The sequence below is a fragment of the Gopherus flavomarginatus genome, chromosome 3 (genome assembly GCF_025201925.1).
Source record: "Gopherus flavomarginatus isolate rGopFla2 chromosome 3, rGopFla2.mat.asm, whole genome shotgun sequence".
In the NCBI taxonomy this organism is placed as follows: Eukaryota; Metazoa; Chordata; order Testudines; family Testudinidae; genus Gopherus; species Gopherus flavomarginatus.
In genome coordinates, this window is record NC_066619.1 from 87,469,628 (window position 1) to 87,496,826 (window position 27,199).

At 39.3% G+C, this 27,199-nt stretch overlaps 1 protein-coding gene across 1 annotated transcript in view; it reads left to right on the forward strand.

The window, feature by feature from the left end:
• The window catches only part of CNTNAP4 (contactin associated protein family member 4), a 290,556-nt gene that overhangs the window by 230,298 nt on the left and 33,059 nt on the right, over window positions 1-27,199 (forward strand). Inside the window, exons 13-16 of the mRNA XM_050946065.1 lie at window positions 391-588; window positions 6,771-6,927; window positions 13,296-13,423; window positions 24,969-25,139. Of these exons, the coding sequence (XP_050802022.1) occupies window positions 391-588; window positions 6,771-6,927; window positions 13,296-13,423; window positions 24,969-25,139 (654 nt within the window). The remainder of the gene's footprint in view (window positions 1-390; window positions 589-6,770; window positions 6,928-13,295; window positions 13,424-24,968; window positions 25,140-27,199) is intronic.

Genomic DNA, 27,199 nt, shown 5'->3' on the forward strand with positions numbered 1-27,199 from the left:
GGTATCCTTGGAGAAATAACCATAGGAAAAGTTTATTACACTTTAGCTTAGGGTCTGTGATTTTTACTCCATTACACTTTAGCTTAGAGTTTGTGTATTGTTTGGAAAATAGATATTTGGTTCTCTTTATCTAGTCTTTCTTTGACTAGTAATTGTACAGGACAGAATGCACGGTACAGAAGTTTCAGAAAAGGGAATATTGATATCCTATCAAGTGTATTTAATTGCGGAACATTTTACCCAGACATTTTGTGTTCCTTTTCACATCCCCAAAAGGACAGGAAAAATCACATTAATCCCAGGTGTACCTCACTACACATTTTATTTCCATTGCTAACTTTTGCAGCTATTTCACATTCTGCATTACCTTTTCCCTCCTTATTTTATAAGACACGACTTGGACAGTTATACAGCACAACAATACGGATTTAACCAGAGTCAAAAATGCTAATCGAGAGAACCCACATGCTGTGTTCTTCAAGTATACTGCCACCCTAGAACAGCTTCAGGCTACAATTAACTACGCAGAACACTGTGAACAGGAGCTTGCTTACCACTGCAAAAAGTCAAGGCTTTTAAATAAGCAAGGTAAGTAAAGCAGACAAATTTTATTATGTTTCATGATACTATAGATATTTACTTTAGCAAAGGTTATGGCATTTTGCCACTGTAGTTTGTAAAATCCTTAAATATCTAGCAAACAAATCTCAAATCTATAAATTGTTGAGTGGGATTTGAACCAGAAAAAAACCAAGGTCAGTTCATAATGAGCTTCATTCAAAGCATTAACTACTTTCAAAACCAACGTCTTCCTTAAACCTACAATTTAATAGAAATTATAACAAAGCCTTTCCTGACCTGCCTCTAGGGGATTTTTAGATTTTAGTCAAAAAATGGTTAAATATTGGGCAAACATTTGTTAAAAGGAACAAAATACACTGCATAAATATCAGCTGAAGTCTTTCAGATACTGGGCATCGTGTAGTGGTCGAATTTGCAAATGGCATGAGGTAAAGTATCGCAGACATTAATATGCCAGTGTCCAAAATACACAAGCACAGAGGAGACCTAAAGTAAAATGCTGAAAAGATAGGAAATAAGTTATTTTATGAAGGAAATTACAGGCCCTTCTGATGTAGTTAAAGAAATCTTAACAAAATATCATAACTAGATTGTTGTGTTGAAGTCATATTTTAATTCTCACCTGGTAGAGTGCAATCTATTCAGTTGATTTTAATTTTGAAAATGTATTCTAAATTTTAAAAAAATAACTTGTAAAGAAAGCTTATATTCCTGGTTCCTCTGTTGATATGTAGATGTTGTAAATCAAGCCTCAATTGTCTCTTCTGTTACAAAAATCTGTGAGATACGAATAGTCCACTAGAAATTCTAAGATTCATGTCACAGACCACACTTGCCATTCTCCTATCGAGGGACTTAGTGGTGCTACAGCAGAAAACTGGTCATTCCTTCCGTGCTCTGTGAGCTCTACTTCTCTTAGCAGAATGGCTGTCAAGAGGTAAGCAGACATTAGCTCTCCTCTCTGCATCCTACCCTCCCTTCAAAGAGGTATGGAATGCAATGAATTTCTGCAGAGAGTAGTATTAACTCTCATGAGAATTGCTGCTCAGAAATCTACCAGGCTTACAGGTGAGCCTCCTGCATAAAGTGTTGCTTCCCTGACACTACTGCTCCCTCCCTCCCAAACTCCTTTCTGACATACAGAGCCCCAACTCCATGGTATACAAGCATCTGACTCACAATATGTTTTATATGAATATTACTACAGTAATCACCAGGGATTACAGTACAACAAAGTTACATATCTTAACTCAGTATCTTTTCTTGACTAAATGGCCAAACATTTCTAATCTGATATCAAAGTACCCAAAAGGTGCCCCTCTCTTCACACATATGCATAATTCCCACTGACTTCAGGGGGAATAAATCATATTGAAGGATTGAATGCAGGATCATGCCCAATTAGATTTCCCAAATGTCTGACTTAAATTTCAGTTAGGATTGCTAGGATTAATAGAATCATTTCAGAACTGACAATTTTAAAGCAACTATGAGAGATGAAAGTGTTTGCTAGACTCATTTGCTGAGCAAAAATGCAAGACTGTTAGACAGGTACAAAAAGGAAAAAGAACAGTCCCGCTTTGACTCTAGGTTTCTATATATTAGTATTCAGAGTTGGTGAGGGTTACATATATATGTTTGATCAGCAAGTTAATGCAGTGAAAACGTTTGGTTGTATTAGACTCTGTCTCATTTTAAATCTTTTCAGGCTAGAAGTAGTAAAACTCAGCGAGAAAGTGTTTTGCAGAATTTGTAGGGCTTTTTAAGATCACTTGTAATGGTGCTAACAAGAGCAATATCAGATAAAGTTTCCCATGTTTCTACACAATGCATTTTCACTCTATTCTGGAAAGGACATTTCTACAGGTGAGAAGGTAGATCAGCCTCCAAGCCCATTCAGTCTTTGATTTCTGTGCTGAGACTACTAATAAAAGTACCAGTTGTCATAGTTGTTTTTTATGATGTAGACACTAAGGATGAACTAACAGCTTCCATAAAAATGAGCATCAATTTGTACTTCATCCTTCCTTGAAACCAACCCAAACCCAACTTTTTATTATTTTTTTTAGGGTTATATTAACTTTTCCTCCCCTCATTTCTGCATTCATGGAGCAGACTGTTTTTATTTCTGATCTCCTAGGAAACAGAAAGTAACAGAAATATAGTGAGGAGGCCTGTTGTCTTGGGCCCAAATCTTCATATCTGCCTGAGCTGAACTCAGAGAAGCGCGGGGAAGGTGAATCTAACTCACAAGCCCCCTGTGTAACTCAGGGATTGTCAGCATATAAATTGCTCCAACTATGTACTCTCTAGCAGAAGGCAAACAGATGTTGGGCTGAGGACCTATCTGTAGACCTATACATTCTAGTTTTATAGACACACAAGATTTGCATAGATCAAATAAGCATACAAACTTTGACATGCTTATCTTAAATAAACTCTGCATCTTTTGAGTTGTGCACATTTCTAGTGATAAAGAATTATAATTAGTGACCATAAAGAATTAGAAATGAGACCATGACCAGGGCGGTGCCAGCCACTTTCCGACAGGGAGAGGACTGAGGTGGGCCTCAGCTCCTGCCCCCCGTAGTCCCGCCCTCTGGCCAGGTCAGAGTCTGAAAGTCAGAGCTGGGCAGTGCATGGTACCAGCTGCTTGCAGGCAGTAAAAGCTACCAAGGTGGGGGGACTGGTTCTGGGGCTGGCAGAGCCTTTGGGGAGCTACAACTGTGGGGAAGAAAGCCCAAGAGCCCAGGTTGCAATGGGTCAGTCAGGCCATTGTGTGGAGCCCTAGATCCTCCACCTGCCCTGGACAGCGCACCTCGGTGGGCGGGGACATGGGTCAGAGGCTATTCTACGACACCTCCGTCTTGCTTCTACTTGAGCTGGGTGCCTGGCTAACAGCTGCTGCTCTCTCCACTATGCTTTCAGAGCTGGACATACAGAGAGTGGCAGCTGCTTCCAGAGGGTTATGAATGCAAACCAGCACTGCCCCTGTTGCTGACTTTAGAACTCCAACAAAGTTCAGGCATGTTCACAGTTTTGTGCAGACTATTACAGATATAGGGGAGAGCAACAAAATTTATGTTTAGATCCAAGATCAGATTTCAAAACCTACAAGTTCAGAGGACTTTGGATTCTATGGTTTTGTTTAGATACTAAATGAGGACTGTCTACTAATTTCATATGTCACCAACCTGCTGCCAAGTGTTGGCATGTCTCTAAAGATACCATCAGCCAGGATTTCCACTCCTGAATGTTAACTCTCTAGTGAAGGACAGGCAGAACTCCCCAAACTCTTGAAGGGTATGGTCCCTAAAGACTCTGGTAGCAGGATGGAGCACAAGTCAGCTACCACAATGGTATGTGATCATCCTCCTCTGACTAACCACTGCCTTTTGAAACTTCTACTGAGTTTCTTGTTGGCTATAGTTGACATAGAGGGATAGCTCAGTGGTTTGAGCTTTAGCTTGCTTAAACCCAGGATTGTGAGTTCAGTCCTTGAGGGGGCCATTTAGGGATCTGGGGCAAAAATCTGTCTGGGGATTGGCCCTGTTTTGAGCAGGGAGTTGAACTAGATGACCTCCTGAGGTCTATTCCAACCTTAATATTCTATGATTTCTCAAGAAGCTTCTTGTAGGAGTTGTGTTTGCTCCATTTGGCTTTTTATTCCCAGGATTCTTATCCACAGAGGACTCCTCTGTTGTCCCATATATTTCTACTGCAGAACAGCACAAAGATAATGACTCTTGTTGGAGGATCATACATTCCCCAAGTAGAATATATGTTGAGAAGCGAAGAGGAATACTGTAGCAAACTGAAAATACAGGGTGAGTTTTAGGGAGGCAAAATTAATCAACATGATTGCAATTTTAGCATGTATCTTCTCAAATTAGCTATTTTTTCTTGCCCACTGAATATGATTTTGCAAGATCTTCTTTATCAAACATTGTCCTATTTAAGATCACAACTGTTCATTCCCTGATTGAATGCATTTTGTATGTGCATTTCCTTGGATCGTTGGAATTACCAAATAAAAGACTCCAATCACATATAGCTAACTACTATATCATTCTTGACATTTAAACAAAATCCATATAACATCTTGCAGAAAAATATGGCATGTTCTCTTTCATTGAACAATATGAACACAATACAATATAAGGCTTTGAAATTCAAATAAGTACATTATCAAATTGTCCACATAATTTTATCCCTCTCACTACTGTGATCCATAATCTCCACTGGGCATGTCTGACAAGTGCAGCATTTGATGAAAGTTATGTGAAATAATTTTGGGACGTGTAGTATAAAAAGTAATTTTTATTGGAACAATTCTTAGGAATGTATTGCACTCAGTCTTCACTGTGTAGAGAATATAAATGATTCCAATGAAGAATTGCTATGCTAATAATTTTGTGTGTTCATTTTGAAGAAGCTGCATCAAATCCTTCCCCCCCCCACCACCACTTTGATTAACAATATTCACTGCCGGAGCAAAGCTAGCTAATCATTATGATCCTTTAGTAGCTATACTGCTCTCATGCTAATATGCAAACAAATGTGTCAGGATTGCTTTTAAAAATAGTCCAGTGTCCCCAGTTAAAGAAAAGGAATATTCACTCAGAACTACAGGACCAGAGTTTCTGAGCTGTTGAAACAGGGGAAATATCCTGGTTTTATATACGTATGCTTTGTTTTGTGTATTTTTTAAAGTGCTGTCTCATGAATAATTTATAAACCTTCTCTAGCTTTCCTTCCCTGTGTGATGGGCTGCAGACACAAACACTGATGCTAGACATTGATGCCACTGAGCATGTCTGACTTTTCTAGGAACTGTTCTCACTGTTTTTCAGGCCTGCTGGGCTAGCAGTTGTGCGGTAATGAATTCAGTCAATATATTTAGGAGCTGAGAGATTGTAAGCATAACAGAGGTCTTATCTAACAGTGAGTTGTAATAAACCATGGCAGTTGCAAGTAAAGTTGAAGCTGGGTTAAGTGCAAGCCTCTTGGTGTGGGCCCACTGCTGAAAACATGAGAGCTTCAACAACGCACAAACCACGTGCCTCTATGAGGCACCATACCATTTGACAGTACTTGTTTCCTCTCATGCCCTGACTTTGCATTCATTTAATCTTTCACCTTTCTTCACTCTCATTTAAGATGGATTAGCTTCATGCTTCTTATCCGTTAGCAATTATCTTTTTCTGTATATTTTGTGCTTTTACTGCTCTGTTTACTTGGCATCATCTTGAAACTTAATGTGCAGTACTGCAGAATTAAGAAGACATCCAGCTCTATCATTTTACTATAATCAATGCTGAATGGATGCATTGCACAGAGATATAGAAGACTCTGAGAAACTTTGCTCTTAGTCACTGGATACATCAACTGGGTTATGTAGCACAACCATTAAAATGATTTCTACAGTCTCAGACTACATAAATTTTACAGCTGTTGTGCGTGATCTAACTCATGACTACTGACATTTCTGATTCTCACCACACAGTAGTACTAAACCAGATGCTTAATATGCAGCAAAGGTATGTTTAGTATTCTCAGTGATGAAATGAATCCATTTATAATGCTTTTTACTCTTCTCATTTCCTCACTGGTATTTCCATGATCTCAAATTGATCTTTGCCTCAGAGTATAAATTAACTTGATTTTTAGGGTGATGGCATCTCTTTTTTTATGTGCTATTTTAAAAAAAAGTACATAACTGAACTGCTTAAGATAAATGATTCTAATATCATGCCTGGTTGAGCAAGGACTACCAGATCTCTTTTCCACTAATCTAAGCAAAAAGCTGTGACTATCATTTAATCCCTGATAATAAAATATTAAAATGAATAATTGGTTAGCATTCTTAAATAAATGAGGCCATTTTTAAATTTTTTTTTCCATAATGCTTGGAAATTTGTTTGGGTGAGGGAAATTGGGAGGAGGAGGAACATAAGAACATAAAACATAAGAACGGCCGTACCGGGCCAGACCAAAGGTCCATCTAGCCCAGTATCTGCCTACCGACAGTGGCCAATGCCAGGTGCCCCAGAAGGAGTGAACCTAACAGGTAATGATCAAGTGATCTCTCTCCTGCCATCCATCTCCATCCTCTGACAAACAGAGGCTAGGGACACCATTCCATGAACTGGGATCAGATATTAATTTTCCTCTAACCTGTCTTTTAGATGGGATTCCATTGAGCTGGTGGATTGGAAGAACCAATGAAACACAAACTTACTGGGGAGGATCCTTGCCTGATATTCAGAAATGTGCTTGTGGATTAGAGAGGAGCTGCATTGATTCCCAGCATTACTGCAACTGCGATGCTGACAGAAATGAATGGTGATTTTTGTATTGTTTGCTTGTGCTCAATTCTTTGCTGTTGAAAAACAAACTCAAAAATTATATAGGATTTAGCAGCTATGGACAAGCAGTGCTATTAGGAACAAACCAGTAAGCTATGTTGCTACTCCCAATTCAAAATTTGATTTCTCACCATCATTAGCTAAATTAAGGGGTTAATATATAATATTTTTCTGTGATTTCTTGTATTTAGTTTCTATTTGAGGATGATATGTTTCTATATTTAGACTGTCCAATTTTCAGTAACTTGCTTGTTTTGCCAGTGGTTAAAGGCTTACATTTGGTATATATTTCAGTTATTAAAATATTGAAGCTAATTGGATTTAAACTATGTATTAGTTGAGCAAAGCATTCATTTCTCATATTTAAGATTTTTCATTATCCTTTTTTCTATGACTGAGTTTAGCAGTGTTCTTTAATAGACTCCACTAGATTCTTTATCTAAGAATTTAGAGAGTAAAATCCTGGCCTCATTGCAGTCAATAGGAATTTTGCAATTGACTTCAGCAGAGCAGGGATTTCACAGAGTTCTGACTAGCTTGGCAGTTTACAGCTGAACTCTACTGGTATTTCAGTTTGCAAAACTCAGATCCTCTTCTAAACTCTGTATTCATGTTGCATCATTTATCACCAGTTCAAATACTGTACAAATTAGATATGAGCTGAAACCATGAAGCTAGATCTGAACCAGAGTTAAGACTTCTCCAAAGTTTGCGGTAGGGGGTTGGATTCAGTGTTCTGTTTCAGTAACAACTCTAATCCATTTTAGTTAATTATTGACAGAATTTAGGACAATTTGAATGAAAAAAAATTTATTAATGGAACTTCTTAAGTATGTTTAATCTATACAAAACACGTATCTAGCAGGCAATGCATTGACACAGATTTGTGTTATAGTTATGCTTGTGTCAGTTGTGTGTGAATATTTACATTTTTGCTGAAGTCTTCATACTTTTCACACATTTGGGAGACTATAGTGGATCATGATGTTTCATTCTTACACAGTATGGCCAAGCAACCAGTGAGTCCTACTCAATTCAGTGACAGCTGTTTGTTGCCCAGCATATTTTAAAATGAAGCCACTTATTTAGATATCTAAATTTGTATTTAGGAGCTTAACTTTAGGCACTCAATTTTGAAAATTTTGACCTAAACATATTATTGCTAAGGCCTTTTGTTTTACAGCATTTTTAAAGTTATACAGAACAAGATTTTAAAAAATTACTACTGAATTTGAGGTCTTCAATTTTTGGTTCCCAGACAGAGACATCTTAAAGAGGCCTGATTTTCAGAAGTGCCACACTCTGAGATTCTGGCCTGTTGATGATGTCTGAAGTCAAGCAGCTAAAATCTGAGGAATCCAAAATCACTAGTCACTTCTGACTATTTGGCCAATATGTTCATGTTAGGAAGGGAAATACACTAAAGAAAATTTCAAAAGGCATCAATTTTGTGGAGTACTATGAATGAGGTATGGTAAATGTTCTGAACTTAGAAGTCCTATCTTGCTCCAAAACAGTGGGAAGTTCCCCCTGGGGTGCCACCTGGAACTCAGGTACCACTGAGCCCTCTGACCCACCAACCTGGGCTCTCTTTCACACTGTACTGTGTGACAAGCTGCAAAGCCCTCCAGCCTGCACTTTCACCAGCATTCACCCAGGCAGTGACTTAAGTAACCTGTAAGCTGCGCAGCAGCCTATTTAGCACCGTGCAGGTGCTTAGGGAACTGCCCGGGGACCTGGCACAGCAGGAGAAAGGGTGCCCTAGCCTCACCCCCAACCTTTCATGAGAGGGGCGCCCATCCCTCAGCCCCCATTCACCCTGTGGCCTGGACCTGCCTTGGCCAGAGTGGCCCGGACCCAGCCATGGCCGGATTGGGTCCAGCATGGCCTCAGTAAACCCATATACTGGCCAGATTTAACCAGAGCATATGGTACTGCTCTGGCATCCTGGGCTGGGAAGCTGGTATTACAGAGCCTGTGTGTAACTGCAGCTGGCTGTGTCTCTCTAATTTTTGTGTCTCTCTCTAATTAATGTTCCCTCTATTTTTCCCATGTGCAGAATGTATTTTGTTATGTGCTCTAGTATGGAGGCGATGTGTGACAAATCACATTCATATTGGGTGCACATAACAAAATTCATGTGGTGGGAATGGGACCAAGGGGTTCTTGTGGGAATGGGCTCAGGACTGGGACAGAGGGTTGGGGTGTATATGGGGGTGAGGGCTCTGACCGGCAGTGCAGGCTCTGGAGTGGGACCGGGGATGAGGGGCTCAGGGCTAAGTGCAGGGGTTGAGGGCTCTGGCTGGGGGTGCGGGCTCTGGGATGATGGGTTAGGGATGCAGGAGGGTGCTCCAGGGCTACTGCAGGGAGAGAGGACTCCTCCCAGTGTTCTCTCCCCACAACAGCATCTGGGCTGTGGGGGAGAGGCACTTGTCCCCACTGCGGGAGCTCTGGGGCTGGGGCTGCAGGATAGGTGCCCCTCCCCCAGCCCCAGAAGGTCTGGGATGGGGGAGGGCCACCCGGGCCACGCTACTCTGGCCACACCTGGGCCCAATCCAGCCATGGCTGCGTCCAGGCCACTCCGACTGCAGCAGGTCCGGCTGCAGGGTGAGTTGGGGCTGAGGGAGGGGCGCCCTTCCCACGGCAGGTTGGAGGTCAGACTAGATGGGAGTTTGGGGAAGGGAACCCCTCCTCTTGATGGCAGGTCCCCGGGCAGGTTTCCTAAGTGCCTGCATGGCGCTAAATAGACTGCTGCGTGGCCACACAGCTTACAGGTAACTTGGGTTCGCTGCCTGGGTGAATGCTGGAGAAAGTGCAGGCTGGAGGGCTTTGCACTCCGGTCAAAGCTCACTGGTTTAGATTAAAAAAACAAGTTGATTAACTACAAAAGAGAGATTTTAAGTGATCATAAATGAGCAAACAGATCAAATCAGATTACCTAGCAAATAAACAAAAAATGCAAACTAAGCTTAATATACTAAATAGATTGGGTATGAATAGCAGTCTCATCCTAACTGATTGTACAGACAGACTTGTAGATTCATAAGGCACAAGTTACAATTGCCTTGCATCTTGGAATCCCCAGGTGTTTCGTACACAGACTAGAAATCCCTTTAGCCTGGGTCCAGCACTTCTGCCAGTTCAGTCTTTATTCCTTAGATTCCAGGAATCCTCTTGTGTGGTGAGTGAAGAGCCACACATGATGTCACTCCCTGCCTTATATAGCTTTAGCACATGACAGGGACACTATATTTCAAAACTCAGTTCCCAGACCAGTCTGTGGAAAAATACTGACATCCCAAGATGGAGTCCAGCATCATGTGACCTGGTCACATGTCCTTGTAGAGTCATAGTAACCATTACTTACAGCCTATCTGGAGTTTTCTCAGGAAGGCTTACCATGTGGGGGATAAGCTTCTCCTAATACCTATTATTTTTTCTACTGGCTCATTGCCTGAATATTTCCCACCCACTATCTAGACTGAAAGCATCTTGTCTAGTGGGCGTTACCCAGGTGTATCTACATTTGAAGTACAGATATATAGTCAATATACATAACTTTAGATACAAAAATGATACATGCATACAAATAGGATAATCATATTAAGCAAATCATAACTTTTACAATGACACCTCACATGACTTATCTTGCATAAAATACTTTATAATTATTCTATAATCATATCATAATATCACTTTGAATAATATGGGGTGCAGTGTCTCAGAGAGTACCATGAAAATGAGGAGCATTGGTGTGGTTCCTCCTAGCACTGGGACAGAGAATGAGAGGCAGAGAGAAGGTGGTTATCCTTGCTGCATAAAATAGTAATCTATGGATCCCATTGTCCTCAAAATAGGCACTCAGCCCTCCTTCAAATGAATAGCCTGTGGGCTAGGGTTGGGAATTTTGATACTCCAAAAAAGAAGAGCTGGTTAGGAAAACTGGCAGATGCAGAAATGAAAACACAACAAAGGGTTAGTCACAACCGGGTACAGTTTCCATAGATTTACAAATGTACTTAGAAACACCAAGAATGTGCATCTTCAGAGCATTCCTCACATGGTAATATCTGCCTATATTTTTTTCTATTGCAGAGCTTAAACAAATGCGCAGAATTTCCCTATTACTGTACCATACAAAAATATAGACAGCTTATGTTCCCCAGCTGCCAAATAAACATAAATAAGTAAACACATTTTGAGACAGGATTTTGAATAGTTTCTAATATGTGCAATATATTCTTGCTCACTTTGGGCATTTAATCCCTACTCACATTCATATGTCCCTGTCATATGTGCTTTATACAGCTGTATAAAAGAGACAAGACAAAATAGATACAGACTGGGAACATGTATGTGTCCGTTTTAACCACTTAGTGTAATTTGCATAAGTATATTGAAATGGCTTATTGACAATTTTTCAAAATATGCATTGTGTTTCTGCATCTTTTTCTTACAATGCAATGTTTGCATTTTCACTTGTTCTGGAGCGATACATTATAAAAAAATGTATCTTTGGGCACAGAGAGGTGTGGGTGTTTCAGAAATAGTTCAGTTTTGCTCTATTACAAAGGCAGGATCTAGGGAACTGTCAAGAACTCAAAATTAAATCACCCCAAGTTAATGTATGTGTCTGAAAATCTCAACTTTAGGGAGAACACACTGTGGCATTGTAGATTAGGCATGACCACAGCAGTAAACACACCTGGCTTCCAACCTTGATTCTTTTTGTGTGTCATCGGGCAAGTCAAAACCTCTGAATCTGTTTACATGTCCATAGTATAGAGATAACTGTATTTATTTATCCCACAGGTAAATAGTGTTTGTAAAGTTCTATGTAAGTATCAAGTGTTATGAAGTTCACTTACTGGGATGGGTAGATTGAGGACTCGAGACCACTTTATTCCCAACATTGGGTTTAGGCCACTGCAGCACATGGCTTGAGGGGAAACAATAACTTTTCCTGAGTGAATTTTTGCAGTCCTACTCAAAAATTGAACTACTCCTTCTGGCCAAAAAAGCATGCAAAAGATGCTTTTGTAGTTTTCATGCTTCACAGCAAAAAAGGTTTAGTCTGTTGATATTTGTCAAATGATTGCACTTTTAGAGTGCAAAATAATGCCAAACAAATTGGCAGAAGAATTTGTAAGATTTTTTGGGGGGAGGGAGTGGAAAAATTCATCAGTTTCACTCAGTTCTACAAGCAAACCCTTTTGCACTCCCTACCAGTGCAAGTCCATCGAACTCTAGGAGAGATGGGTAGCTAAAAGCTTATCACATCCCCAGAGAGATACGGTCTGCATATTGGGAAGTGTATCTAGCACTTTCACACAGCTCAGGATAATAGCAAAGAATGTTTCACAAGGCATTTCCTTGCTCCTACCTGTGGATGCTGTGGTTGTTTCTGATTCCCGTCTCTGTGTCAGTTAAGGTAGGATATAGTCTTAAACTATTTATCAGAATAAATATGTTATCAGTGAATTAGAAATGGATCAAAGAGTTGAATTTTCCAAAGAGGTCATTGATGATCTAAATGCTCCCATCGACTTCAATGGGAACAAAGTTAAGCCAGTACTGAATACTTATGAAACCCAAAGGTCCAGTCCTGCTCCTATGTAAATTAGTCGATTAATAGCTTAGATATGTTGTCAATAGCCTAACTAAGCTTAAAAGATCTTCTGATTATCAGTCCTGTGCTCAAACTACTAGACCACCTTGTCTCCCTATCTGAATAATTTAAGCAATATATATTGGTCATTTCTGTACTCTACATGCCTAGTTCTGTTTTGATTTTTGTGTCCTTTCATGGTTTGTTGTCTTTTCAGTGTGCCTTTTTAACTTCATAAAATTAAATAGAAGAGAATGTCAAAATGGTTAAAAATTGCACTCTCAAAGTATCTTAATTTTTTCACAATTAGAGAACAAGCCATCTTAGATACACTGCTTTCTTTGTGAGACAAAATTACTGACACATGAAAATGCACACTAGGTTTAGAAAGGAAGCTAAGTACCTAATTATGCTGAAAATAAAATTTCATGCTTATGAAGATGTTGACAACCCTAAACCTACACACTTTATTCTGTGATCCCACTTAGGCCTGCAGTAGATTTAAATACTCTTACTGATCATGAGGTCAATATGGAAGTATTTGTAAGTATGCTCCCATTTATTCACACAATCACCCATCTTACCTGAACAATACAGCTATAACTTTTGAAAATTTATTCCTAAATGTATTTCTTTTTTTAGTTCAATGAGTCCATTAAAAGAACAATATAATTCTCTTGTGTGACTGTTAGTCAGAAACATTTAGGAGATGTTTGTTTTCTATTTTAATTTTTCAGGACTAATGATACTGGATTCCTCTCTTATAAAGAGCATCTACCAGTAACTGAAATTGTTGTCTCGGATACAGACCGACCAAATTCTGAAGCAGCTTACAAGCTTGGGCCTTTGCTTTGTCGGGGTGATAGTAAGTAATAACAACAGAGACTTTCAAGCTACAAATAATTAACTAGTTTCTAGGGTACGTCTACACTACTCGCCAGGTTGGCAGGTAGCGATCGATCTTTCGGGGATCAATTTATCACATGTAGTGTAGACGTGATAAATCAATCCCCGATCACTCTCCCATCGACTGCTGAACTCCAGCGTGGTGAGAAGCGGAAGCAAAGTTGACAAGGAAGCTATGACGTGCCACGAGGATGCAAAGTAAGTAATTTTAATTCAATCTAAGATACATCAACTTCAGCTACACTATTCTCATAGCCGAAGTTGTGTATCTTAGATCGATCCCCCCCCCGCCCAGCCCAGTGTTGATCAGACCTTAGTGTTCAACTGTCTACAATGTATTTTAAGATCAACCAACTGTTAATGGCTAATTCAATAGGAAATGAGGGAGAGAGTAACAAGATCTTCAAGCAGAGGTGTTCAAATAGCAGATTTTTCAGTTTGCTGGCAGTTCTCAAAATGTAAATAAAAATTAATTTTACATCTACATGCAAATGACATTATTTCAAATTTTTGGAGAATCAAAAAGTTAGAATAACCCGAAAACATTTCAGGTCCAATGAAATGTTTGATTTTGACTTTGAATGTCTTTTTCATATTTTTGCAGTTTTTCAAAAATAAGAAGGAAATTTTGAAATGAAACATAATTTCAACCTGAAAAATTGATTTTTTTTTCATTTACTATGTGTCAAAACTAAATGTTTCAAATTCTTTTAAAAATGTTTCTTTTTCAAATTAACAAGTTGAAAGATGAAAATAGACATGACCTTACAAAATGTTTTGGTGTTGCCAAATCTGCATTTTTTCACCTCGAAAATATTTCATCTGAAAAATTTCACCTGGCTCCATCTTCAAGGAAGCAGAATGCATTTACAGTTAGGTATTATACGTATGAGGAGGTAGACCAGAGGTAATGATGGATCTAGTTTGAATAGTTTGCATGAAGACATTGTGACTCTTGATTTTTGTGTTATGTAGTTCCATTTTTGGTTAAAGCACGACTGTGCAGAGATGATTAAGATGTGCTACAGTGTCTTGGGAGAAATACACCCCTTACTGGACGTGCAGGCCACTAATTTACACCACTCCTTTTATCTGGTGTCTTCATATCATATTTTATAGGACCCGAGATACTATGAGTACTTAGCTAAAGTGGTTACTGGTGTGGCTGAGAAAATTGTGCTAAGGGATATTATGTTCCAAATTAGTACTACCAGTTCCTACACCAGGGTAGGATCACTAATCAGTGAAATCATTCTGCCTTGATAATATTAAAGAGAATGAATCAAAGATTACTCTTGAACAATTGATTTCCTGGGAAAAAATGAACAGCTGTGACCTATAAGAATATTATTTCCACTGACTATGCTATGACTAGGACATAGTTTCACCTTATGCTTGAACATAATTTTCCATATATTATAGTGTGTTAAATTTGAAATCAGATAACACTGACAAAATAAGGCCAAAGGGAACACAGATTAATGAAAACTCTTTTTTAAAACTCAAACAGCACATCTTTTAGAGTAAAAAAAAATTAAAAAGTAGTTCTAATATTTTTCCACTAAAGAATAATGCAGAGTACCAGTAAAATATTTGGTACTATGCAATGGCAAACCATGGCATTCTAACTGTAAGCATGGTAGTAACATTTATTTTGTTCTGCACCTCTGGGCAGGAGAACAACACAGGTAAGATCTCATAGCAAATACCCATTTTTCAGAAGTGCTGTTGAACAAGGAAAAATAGATATTCTTGGACTCACATTTGTGGTTTGAGTGCTCACCAGAGATTATTGCTTCTTTCTGTTTCTGCCACTGTCAAACACTAAATTATATGATTCTACTTCAAAGGGGATATCCTCTTATTTACCTATGTCCTTTATTCTTTTTTAACAGACAGAAATTTGTAGCATCATAATTGCTCACTGACTTACTCTTCAGAAGGTGCTAAGGGAAGATGTTTACTTCCATTCCTGACAGACATACACTATGGTCCATTCAAAGGCTGGAAAGTTGTGAAATCTCATGGTCCAATAATGAAAAATAATTGTTTATGGCAAACATCAAAATAAAGTAGATCTGCAAATAGTGCACTGAATTGGCGTAAACAGTGTGTGACTGAATGGTGAATAAAATAGGGGTTTTTTTAAGGTGTTTGTTTATCCTCATTGGCTGTCATTTAGCTTCTCCATAGCTTCTAAACACTAATACAGACCAGAAGTCAAGCTGAGGTATGACAGGGATATGTCAAGGCAATACAATATTAGAGATAAATATAATGCTTACCACATCTATATCTATAGATTATTATCTATCTATACAAGAATTAATTAATTCTGTCGAACACCTGATAAAGGTGTATATATTATCTCCATTTCACAGATGCAGAAATTGACCTACAGAGGTTATGGGATTCTCAAGTACCTATGGTCAGACTATGGAACCTCACAGCTCTCAGGCCACGTCTACACTACAGCATAAAATCGAAATTATTAAAACTGGTTATATAAAACTGGTTTTATAAAATCAATTTTATGCATCCACACTAGGGCACATTAATTCGGTGGTGTGCGTCCATGGTCCTAGGCTACCATCGATTTCCGGAGCGGTGCACTCTGGGTAGCTCAGTAAAAGAATGAGACCAATAACTTTGATTTCCGTCCACACTAACCCTAAATCGATATAGTAATATTGATTTTAGGGTTACTCCTCTCGTTGGGGAGGAGTACAGAAATCGATTTTAAGAGCCCTTAAAATCAATTTAAAGTGCCTTGTAGTGTGGACGGGTACAGCGTTAAATCGATTTAACGCTGTTTAAATCGATTTAACGCTGTAGTGTGGACCAGGCCTCAGTCCTCTGCTCAGAACACTAAGCCACACCTTTCTTTCTTGACAATATATTCTTGGGCTATCTGCTCTTGGCTGTCTCCATTTTCCTCCATAAATTTCTATTTGCACATTATAGTGTACCTAATAAATTGTATCTCACAGATTTTGGTTTCAGATTTGACATAGTAGTTGGGCTTAGTGCAAAGAGAGAGACTAATTATTGAGTGGAAAAGGAATCCTAATTATGATGTTGGTCCATTATTGGATGGAAATGTTAAAATTGTCAGTAATAATGCAAGCAGAGCAGAAGTGTCAATACATATTTCTGTTCTGTTTTGGGGAAAAAGCCAAGTGGGCGTTAATATCATATGATGATTGTGAAACACTTTAAACATCCTCCTTAGTTACAGTTGGAATGGAAACAGCAGCTACTAAAGCTGGACATTTATAAATCAGCAGATCCAGATAACTTGTATGCTAGGGTTTCTGAAAAGCTGGCCAAGGAGCTCTCTGGACCATTAATACATCTTGGAACACTGGGGAAGTTCCAGAGAAGTGGAAGAAAGCTAATACTGTGCATAGATCCCGGGCAGAATACCGGAACAGCTTATATGGGTCTCTGTTAATACAGAATTAAAGGAAGATAAGATAATTAATGCCATTTGTCACAGTCCTGGTCAAGCTCCCCCCTGTGGGATACTCACCAGGCTTCTGTGTTTGAACCCCAATGCTTGGACCTATGTGCTTTTGGCTTGCTGAATCTGAGCAGAGTCCAGGCACTGCCTCTGTCTTCGTGTCTCCAGACACACTCTTGGAGTAGAGATCCTATGTCTAACATCCCCTTCTGAGAGCTGGGGTACCACAGCCCAACTGCATAAATCCTGAGATTAGTGCCGGCTCCCCAGTAGCTTAAGAACACTCTTCCCAGAGTTCCAACTTTGTGGGCACTCTGATTTATGCTTTATCCCTTTAGGGACATGTGATAGTGGAAGCGAAGACACACAATTTTCACAGGGTTTCTTACACAATCACTTTTTATTTTAGACAGCAAAAGAGATGTACATATCTAGGCAAACCAAGAAACACTTATAAACAAATCTCTGCCTCAGTTTCCTCACTGCTCGAGCTTTCTTTGGGATTTGAGGGAGTGAGGATCCAGGACGCTCTGTGTGACTCCACTCCTCCTGATTCCTCTAGGCATCAGCCATCCCATTATCCTGATGTGCTTCCATTCGAATGGGAGCTATTAATGTTAATGCATCTCCATTGTCTCTGTTCTGGGAGAGATGGGACACCAGCCCTGATAACAAAAGGCTGACACCACATCCACTGAAGCATTCAGTGATACAGTAACTTCATAAAATCAACCAAAATTCATAAATTATCAAAGACAGATCTCTCAAGTATAGATTAGGATGCACCAAAATATGTCATACATTTCTGTCAACTTTACCAAATTGTTTCAGTTAAAAAAAAAAGTGAAAACATTTTGTTTTGACATTTTTGAAGCAAAGTATTTATTCTATTCAAAATTACTTTTCATTTTCAAAATTTATTTTAATTTTATATTTGAAATAGTTTTTAAAAGCTCTAACATTAAACAAATTTCTGGTTGAATGAAACATTTCATGTGACCTGAAAAGAATTTATTTTTCAACTTTTGGTGCATTGATTTTTATTTGTTTGCTTGGTATGGCCATGAACCAAAAAATCAGATATTTGCACAGCTTTATTGATTCCACACAACAATTTGATCAAGAAGCTAGAATGATACAAAATCAACAATGCACACATTAAAAATGAATTACATGCTAGCTAACTCATAAGACTCAAAATATAATTGTAAATGGGGAATAACCATTAACAGGTGTATTTTTAGTGTTGTCCCACAGGGATTGGTTCTTCGCCAAACTCTATTTAACATTTTTAATCAATGACCTGGAAGAAAAGAGAAAAACATCACAGATAATGAGTGGAAGAGTTGTAAATAATTAGAAGAGGTCACTTCTTAGTGTATGTGCAATGCACCTCAGGTGGCATGTGGTCAGGATTCATCATCAGATTTGGTCTGCTGGTCAGATCACTATCTTCCCTGGCTTGGGTTGGGTACTGATGTGGAGTGTGATGTGAACGCTGATCCATGCTCCTGAGGAGAAGTCACTGATACAAAACCATCTGGATCTTTTGGTAAGCTGGGCACAGTCAAACAATATGTGTTTTAATACAGTCAAATTAAGGTTGTGCACCCTAGAAAAAATAATGTGGGCTATACTTACAGGATATGTGACTCTATCCTGCAAACCAGTGACTGAAAAGGACTGGGTGATCATGATAATCCACTGAACAAGAGTTCACTGTGCGATGCTGTGGTCAAAAGGGCTAACAGTTGCATAAACAGGGGAATCTCGAGTAGGAGTAGAGAGGTTATTTTCCCTCTGCGTTTGGTACTGGTGCAGCTCCTAGTAGAATACAGGGTTTAGTTCTGGTGTCCACATCTCAGGAAGGAAATTGCTAAATTAGACAAGGCTCAGAGAAGAGCCACAAGAATGATTACAGGATTGAAAAACATGTTTTATAGTGAAAGGCTCAAGGAACTTGATCTGTTTAGATTAAAAAGGTGAAGGGGTGATTTTATCATAGTCTATAATTACCTTCATGCAGAATAGAAATGACAACATAGGGCTAACTAATCTAGCAGAGAAATGTATGGTGAGATCCAGTGACTCGAAGTTGAAGCTAGACAAATACAGACTAGAAATAAGGTGTATATTTTAACAGCAGGAGTAATTAATTATTGGAGCAATTTAACAAAGGTAGTGATGGATTCTCCATCATTGGAAAATTTTAAATCAATATTGGATATTTTGTTTAAAGAACTGCTCTAGTTCAAACAATAAGTAATTCAGGAAAATCTCATAGCCTGTGTTATACAGTATGGCAGACTAGATTATCACAATGGTCCCTTATGACTTTATAATCTATGGATTGTATAATAAGATGCAGTACAGAGGAACTAGTAGTGATACAGATGGGTCAGCTATACTCACACATTATCAAAGGCAAGCAGTTGCCAGATTTTGGAATGTTAGGAGGATCCGTTTAGAAGAAGTAATTTGCAGATTTTCAGTAATTGCTGTGCTAAGCAAATGGGATTTTTTCCATGTTGCATCATCAAAAGAAATGGGTAAATATGAAAAGAAACATGTGAATAAGACATGTAACTAGCAGAGTTTGATTATTACCAGCACCACCACCACCTCTGATATTCCACAATGAGGAAAAATCATTTTTCTAATGTACTTTTATATAGAGGCCACCTTAAGCGGAGATGGACCTCAGATCCATACGTGACAAGATCAACTTATGTCCCCAAGTGCAGAAAATAGTGAAGGGCATGTGACCAATCAGGCCCAGGATATGTAAAACAGAGGCCTGTGAAGAAAGCTAAGAATTCCAAACTCCAGGCAAGAAGGCCTGGGAGTTACTACCAAGAAAGCAGGAAAATGGGAGGTGCTGAGCTCAGTTTAGGCCTGAGACAGAAGTGTGTGTGAACTGTGAAGGGAAGACAGATCCAAAGGGGCAAGGGGCTGGGCTCAGCCTTAGATTGAGATGAAGACTTCTTTGTTGTGAGTCTTGGGTGGCATCTTGTTGGCATGATTTAATAAATTGAATCCTAGATTGAGAACCCTATTTTGAATACCATTGGATGGGGGGCTGCCCCATGGAAAGAGAAACTGAGACAAGGTACCACAAAGCTACCCCAGGCCATGAGGGGGCACTTGGGAAGCAGCGACCACATCCACATAGAAACAAAACCAAACTATCAGGATAGAAGGCAAAATGGAGTGGACTAGACCAAAGAGCCTCTTCATCTATAGGCTAAATCCTGCACACTCTACTCATGCTGGTAGTTTCACTGAAATCGGTTGGACTAGTTCTATAAGGCTTGGCAGGATATGTAATTTTCTATAAAAGTACAGCTTTATAAGTAATAGTAATAATGTGCACTTAAACATGGTAAGGATCTGACTTTAGATGAAACACAAAGCTTCTGATTTCAGTGGGACAAGCATTTGGCTCTTATATACAGTAGGAGCATTGGGAGACCTCTGGGTGTGTTAGAAATGTTAATATATTAAGCTTCACTATACCCCACTGAGACAGGACAGTATTATCTCCGTTTTATACCTAGGGAAACTGGGATGAGATTAAATATCTGGCTCATTATCACACAGGAAATCTGTGGCATCTTAGAGAACAGAATCGAGATCTCCTGATTACCAGTTCTGTGTTTTAGCTAAACTCATCTGTAAGAGATGGGTAAATTTTGTGCCATGCCAGGCAGAATTTTGTCTTGCCTCCCCCAGCCCCAACACACACATCCGCAGGAGACATCTACAGAAAACTATGTTCTTTTTGCCAATTGATCTGCACTAAAAACTGTAAATTGTTTTGCACTGGAAGCTATTTGGTTTTGTTTACTTTTTTCCCTTCACTTTGATCCCTACTGGAGTTTCACACATAGAGCGTGTGATACAGCACTTAAAAGTATCAGCAGAGGAGCTGTTACAAATAAAAAAAGAATCGTGTTCTGACACAAATGTTAGATAGCTCCAACGACTTTTTACAGCTAAGAAGTTGTGAAATCCTTTTTAATTAGCTTTGTAGCGTTCAAAACTACTAACTTGACTATCATATTTTCATTTTTCTTCCTGTCTTTTTATATTTTATTTAAAATTGGTAAGATAAAAGATGATTTGTTAATAAATGTTCTCTTTAACGAAGCTCTGAAATCTTGAAAGCAAACTATTATTTGCAATATGGATATGGATGTTTTATTTATAGCAAACAGAGCTGACTTTCTTCTGCTTTTTCTTTAGCCCTTGTGGAGATTCAAGTCTTACCATCTCAAATAAAATGCTAAATATAGGTTTCAGAGTAGCAGCCGTGTTAGTCTATATCCGCAAAAAGAACAGGAGTACTTGTGGCACCTTAGAGACTAATAAATTTATTTCAGCATGAGCTTTCATGAGTTACAGTCTCTAAGATGCTAAATATAGTTAATTTCCTTATTCCATGATGTTAGTTTCAGCTTAATAAACAGGAGACTGTGGGTCAGATCCGCAGATATTGTACACTAAAGTCTCTCTTTTTTGCTACACCAATTTACTGCAGCTGAGGATCTGGCACTATATATTTACTTCTAATGGGGGTCTTTTTGTGGCTATCCCTTTAATATCTTAATATTCATAAATACTTTATGTATCTGTTTCAGGGTTGGGATAATGCAGTAAAAAGAAAAGAAAGGTGGAGTAAGGGAGGAATAGGAAGAATTATACTTTCAACTTTGGACTTCAGTGGCATTTTCCATATGAGGGTCTCAAAAAGAGATCAGAGCTATCATAATCAAAGGAGAAGGGGAGTTTTCTACCTTTTACCTTAAAATGTTCTAGTTCACTTGCCAAATGATGAATGAGTGGCAATTACTGAATCTGTCCCCCATGCCAAAGGCCCCACTGCCACTCAGATATGTTCAAATGCTTCATTGGAGCTAATCACATAATTTCTATGCTGGACAATTGTCTTTTTTTCCCTTCTAATTGCCAGCAATGTTTAACCCATTTTGTATAAATTGCTAGTATTAAATTTCCAACTGTGTTGAATTACTGGCAACAGCTAGCCCACTATTTATAAAATAGCTAGTACATGCACTAACCATATTTGCAGTGAAGTTCAATATGACCTGAGACAGTGAAAAAACAAAAGGGACTAAAAGAAATGACTCCAGAATGTTAGGTTTATTCTTCAGGGTTCCCCCCCGCCCTGCATGGGATTATTGAGGTTCTTGACTGCAGCTCAGGAGCCCACAACACAACTCAAGAGAGTCAAATGAAAAGCCATTCTTACTCCCCCAGTCCTGGGCCATCTTTTAACTGCTCCAGTCTTCTGGTGTAAATAATATTGGCCTGATTATTGCTCTAACTTATAGTGGCAGGCAACAGCCCCAAGCATCTATTATGCCAGCTGGGGTGTGCCAGATTGCAGGGATAATCCTTTGTCCCAGCTGTGGCATCTACACCAATCACATGGAGTGGCTGGCACAATGCAACAATGGCAGTGATGTCATTGTGGAAATGGTGCTTCTACAGATACTTCCACATTCTAAATAGGAACTGTACAGGAAGAATACCTGGTGTGCACATAGGTGTAGGGAGTAATTAGCGAATCTTGTAAGTAGAGATGTTGGGATTTTTTTCATTGCAATTATTTTCCATCAAAAAGACCCTTTTTGAAAAACCAAAATTTTCCACACAAGAATTTCAATTTTATCAAAAAAATTCCGTTTTTCCATTGGGTTGACGAATGACCATTTGGAAGGTCCTTGTCAATTTCATTTTCTGCCAGCAGTCAGAAAGTGAAATTGACAAAAGCTTTTCAGGAGGGCTGCCAAAGCTGAGCGCTCTCACTCTGTGCCTCCCCAGCTTTCAGACGCCTCCTTCATCTCTCAGGCCAGAGACGTTGGGCACTTGGGCTCTCTGTCTCTCCAGTTCCCAGAGACAGGGAGACTGGACACCTGGGCTCTCTGGGTGAAAGGCTGAGTTCTAGTTGCCAGGGTTAGCTGGAGTAGGCAACCTTCAACCAAAAAGACACCCAGTTGTATCCTAGAAATTACGCTTATTAAGTTTGCAAATGATATCAAGCTGGGAGGGATTGCAACTGCTTTGGAGGACAGGGTCATAATTCAAAATGATCTGGACAAATTGGAGAAATGGTCTGAGGTAAACTGGATGAAGTTTAATAAAGACAAATGCAAAGTGCTCCACTTAGGAAGGAACAATCAGTTTCACACGTTCAGAATGGGAAGAGACTGTCTAGGAAGGAGTACGGCAGAAAGAGATCTAGGAGTTATAGTGGACCACAAGCTAAATATGAATCAACAGTGTAATGCTGTTGCAAAAATAGCAAACATGATTCTGGGATGCATTAACAGGTGTGTTGTGAGCAAGACACAAGAAGTCATTCTTCCGCTCTACTCTGTGCTGGTTAGGCCTCAACTGAAGTATTGTGTCCAGTTCTGGCACTGCATTTCAAGAAAAAGGTGGAGAAATTGGAGAGGGTCCAGAGAAGAGCAACAAGAATGATTAAAGGTCTTGAGAACATGACCTATGAAGGAAGGCTGAAAGAATTGGGTTTGTTTAGTTTGGAAAAGAGAAGACTGAGAGGGGACATAATAGCAGTTTTCAGGTATCTAAAAGGGTGTCATCAGGAAGAGGGAGAAAACTTGTTCACCTTAGCCTCTAATGATAGAACAAGAAGCAATGGGCTTAAACTGCAGCAAGGGAGATTTAGGTTGGACATCAGGAAAAAATTCGTAACTGTCAGGGTAGTTAAACACTGGAATAAATTGCCTAGGGAGGTTGTGAAATCTCCATCTCTGGAGATATTTAAGAGTAGGTTAGATAAATGTCTATCAGGGATGGTCTAGACAGTATTTGGTCCTGCCATGAGGGCAGGGGACTGGACTCAATGACCTCTCTTGCTCCTTTCCAGTCCCAGAGACTATGAGTCTATGAGATATGGGGTTAGCTCTTGATTGCATGCTGACTGTGTACTGGGGAAGTGTCACTCTCCAAAGCCCTCAAATGGCCAGATCTAAGGTACCCACATTTGAGGGAGAGAAAGCAAAATATGAGGTGAGATGTAGTCACTCCACTACTTCACAGAAGAGGCAATGGATATAGCAGACAGTAAAATTAACTTGTAGAATTTTTCTTTAAGAGCAAAATGATTCCCTTCAAGCCCAAATGCAGAGCTCTTATTCATAAAGTGGTGAATTGCCCCCAACACACATACCAACCCCTCCCCCAAGCAAACACGCCTCCCAAAAAACCCAGAAAATGTTGAAATCAGTGAGAGCTTTATGTGAGGATCAGAACCCTGATTCAAATCCCACTGAAATCTTAGGGAGTAATTCCATTAACTTCAATGGGTTTGAACGAGGTCCCTAAGGGCACAATGTGTTCTAGAGATCTTTACTGCAGGTAAGAGACACATTTAGAAAATTGGGATTTTTTTTCAAAAATTCTGAGTGCTTGAAGCTAAAGTCATATTTTTGCATCTATTTCATACTAAATCACAGGATTAGCAGGAAAATATGCACTGCCCTTGTTCAATTACATAAGAAGATATTGGTGCTTCATTTGATTTAGAAAGCAATATAGCTTATTAAAAAGATAGATATACATATAAGAAGTCAGTAATAAGAACAAAGTGTTTTTAATTGGGCCTCATGAGTATGGAGCACATCCCCATTAGATTTAGTTCTATTAGGGATTTTAGATAGGCTTTTGAATAGTTGAGAGCAAAATTCAACAAATTATAATGAAATATCAGCTGATGGAAAAATAAGACCATTGGAATCTATGGATCTGACCTTGTAACCACTACTCAATTATTATAAGTGACAATTCCACCCACAATCACACATGTAACAAATTATAGCAGGGCTATGATCACAGTTCACATAAATTCTAAGAGTAGAGATGCATAATAACATATATTACAAACTGTTTTCTTGCGCTGGGTACTTTGCTTCATTAGCTGTAAAGATTGAAACCATATAAAACAATATTAGATATTGCTGTTTCGTTTAATGTTTTGTTTTGCTGTAACCAGGGACGTTTTGGAATTCAGCCTCCTTCAATACTGAGGCGTCATATCTTCATTTCCCTACTTTCCATGGAGAACTCAGTGCAGATGTGTCATTTTTCTTTAAGACTACAGCTTCCTCTGGCATGTTTTTAGAGAACCTGGGGATTAAAGATTTCATAAGGATAGAGCTGCATTGTAAGTCATATTTAATAAATGATTTTTGGTTTTTGCTTTCATTTAGATTGTCAAAAATTAGCACTTTGTAATGCTGAATTCAAATGAGAGAGAACCTATTTTCCCCTAATATTTTTTCATATTAGGCAACAGTATAATTGCATTGTCTTTGGTTCGAAGGGTGTGATTTGGTGTAAAATACAATGGTGCAATAGCCCAGAGAGTCATGAAATAAAGAAAACTTCAATAATATGCTCTTGTTTAGCATTTCAAAGCAGACTTTCAGAAGCAATAATGACATTCTTGTGATATGTTGATGTGCCAAGCTTAAGATGCTGATACTTCAGAACAAATGGTATAATAAGGTGGAAAATACACATCTATATAGGAAAGCATTTGGATGAATACTAAGGTTTTGTCTACACTACACAGCTTTTAGCGACACAGCTGTGCCACTACAGACATGCGGCTAAAAGGCATTCAGAGTAGCCACTGTTTGTCGGCAGGAGAGCACTGTCTTGCTGACAAAAAACTTCCACCCCCAACAAGTGGCATTAGCATTCTCTCTCCTGCCAAGAAAGCACTGTTCACACCAACCTTTGTCATCAACAAAACTTTTATCTTTTGGGGGTGTGTGTGTTTTTAACACCTCTGAATGACGAAAGTTCTGTCTTTCACTTACCAGTGTAGACACAGCCTAATAAGGAGAAATTCAACCACCTCTGCATGCGCAGAATCTATCCAATTCAATTGGAGATCATAAGACTCTTTATCTCTTGTCATAAATACTTCCATTCATGCATACCTATTTCATGCCTGTCTCCACCCGTCACCATCCTCATGACTCTCCCTCACACATACCAAGTTTGGTATACGTCCATATTATTCACATGATGACTTGTGACTAGTGAAGCCAGAGGGAAGAATGTTGGTAGTGGAAGACCCATGCTGAATTGGAGCAATTATGACACAGAGTGGCTTTTTATTTAAAAATAATAATAATTATTATTCCACTATTTTGCAGGATTAAAAAAAAACTTCAATTCTGCCACAATCATCACATACACCCAGGAAGCAGTGATGGATTAGCCATTGGAACAATGAGGTCTGTGCCCAGGGGGCCCGGCCAATTGGAGCCGGCACCCCAACCTGCTCCACCCACCCTGTACTTCCAGCCAGGGAGAAGGTAAGCGCGTGGGGGCTCGCCCCGCTCTGCCTGCCCGGTGCTCCAGCCACACCCCATGCTACGACTCCACTCACTGACTGGAGAGCCGGGCAGGCAGAGCGAGGCAAGCCCCCATGCCATGACCCTGCTTCCTGGCTGAAGCATGGGATGGACAGAGCAGGGCAAGCCCCTGTGCCCTAACCCCATTTCCGCATCAGGAGCTCTGAGGGGCGGGGCAGAGAGGACTGCCAGCAGAAGGAGTTGGGAGGGACCCCGACTTGCTCTGCCCCAGGAGCCCCAGAAAACCCTAATCAGCCCCTGCCAGTAAGCAGACCAGTTCCATGTTGTAAACAACCTAGTTAATCAGGATTGCTTGTACATCTGACAGAGTTCTGTGTTTGCATTGAGGATAAGATTGCTTGATCTTATTGCTCCTTTGGTCATAGAATTGGTTCTTGGAGGAAAAATAAGGGAGTCCCTTTCTTTGAGTTTTGGTCTATAATACTCTGACAGTGTTGTATTTGTTAACAGCAGGGATTAATTAACTGTAACTGATGAGTGGCTGCATTCCTTTCATTCTGAGAGCTCTGATAAGATAGTCGCTGTGGAAGGGATTTACCTTCACAATCATTTTAATATGAAACAGTCTTGAAACACCTATCTTCTTGTGCCATATACTATTTTTAAGCAGAACTGGCCTACCTTCTAAGTGGAGTTCTGCTTAGACATTGATTTCAAGATATGGCTCCTTTTAATTACAAGGCAAACACTATGGTAGCTCTTTTTCTTTAACTCAGGTGTTTGTTTTGCTCCATGCAAGGTACTCAACAGAAGCCAAATTTTGTGCTGATTAACATTATATGCAACACCACAGATTTCAATGGGATTCCACATATGAGGCGTAAGTCCATGAAAA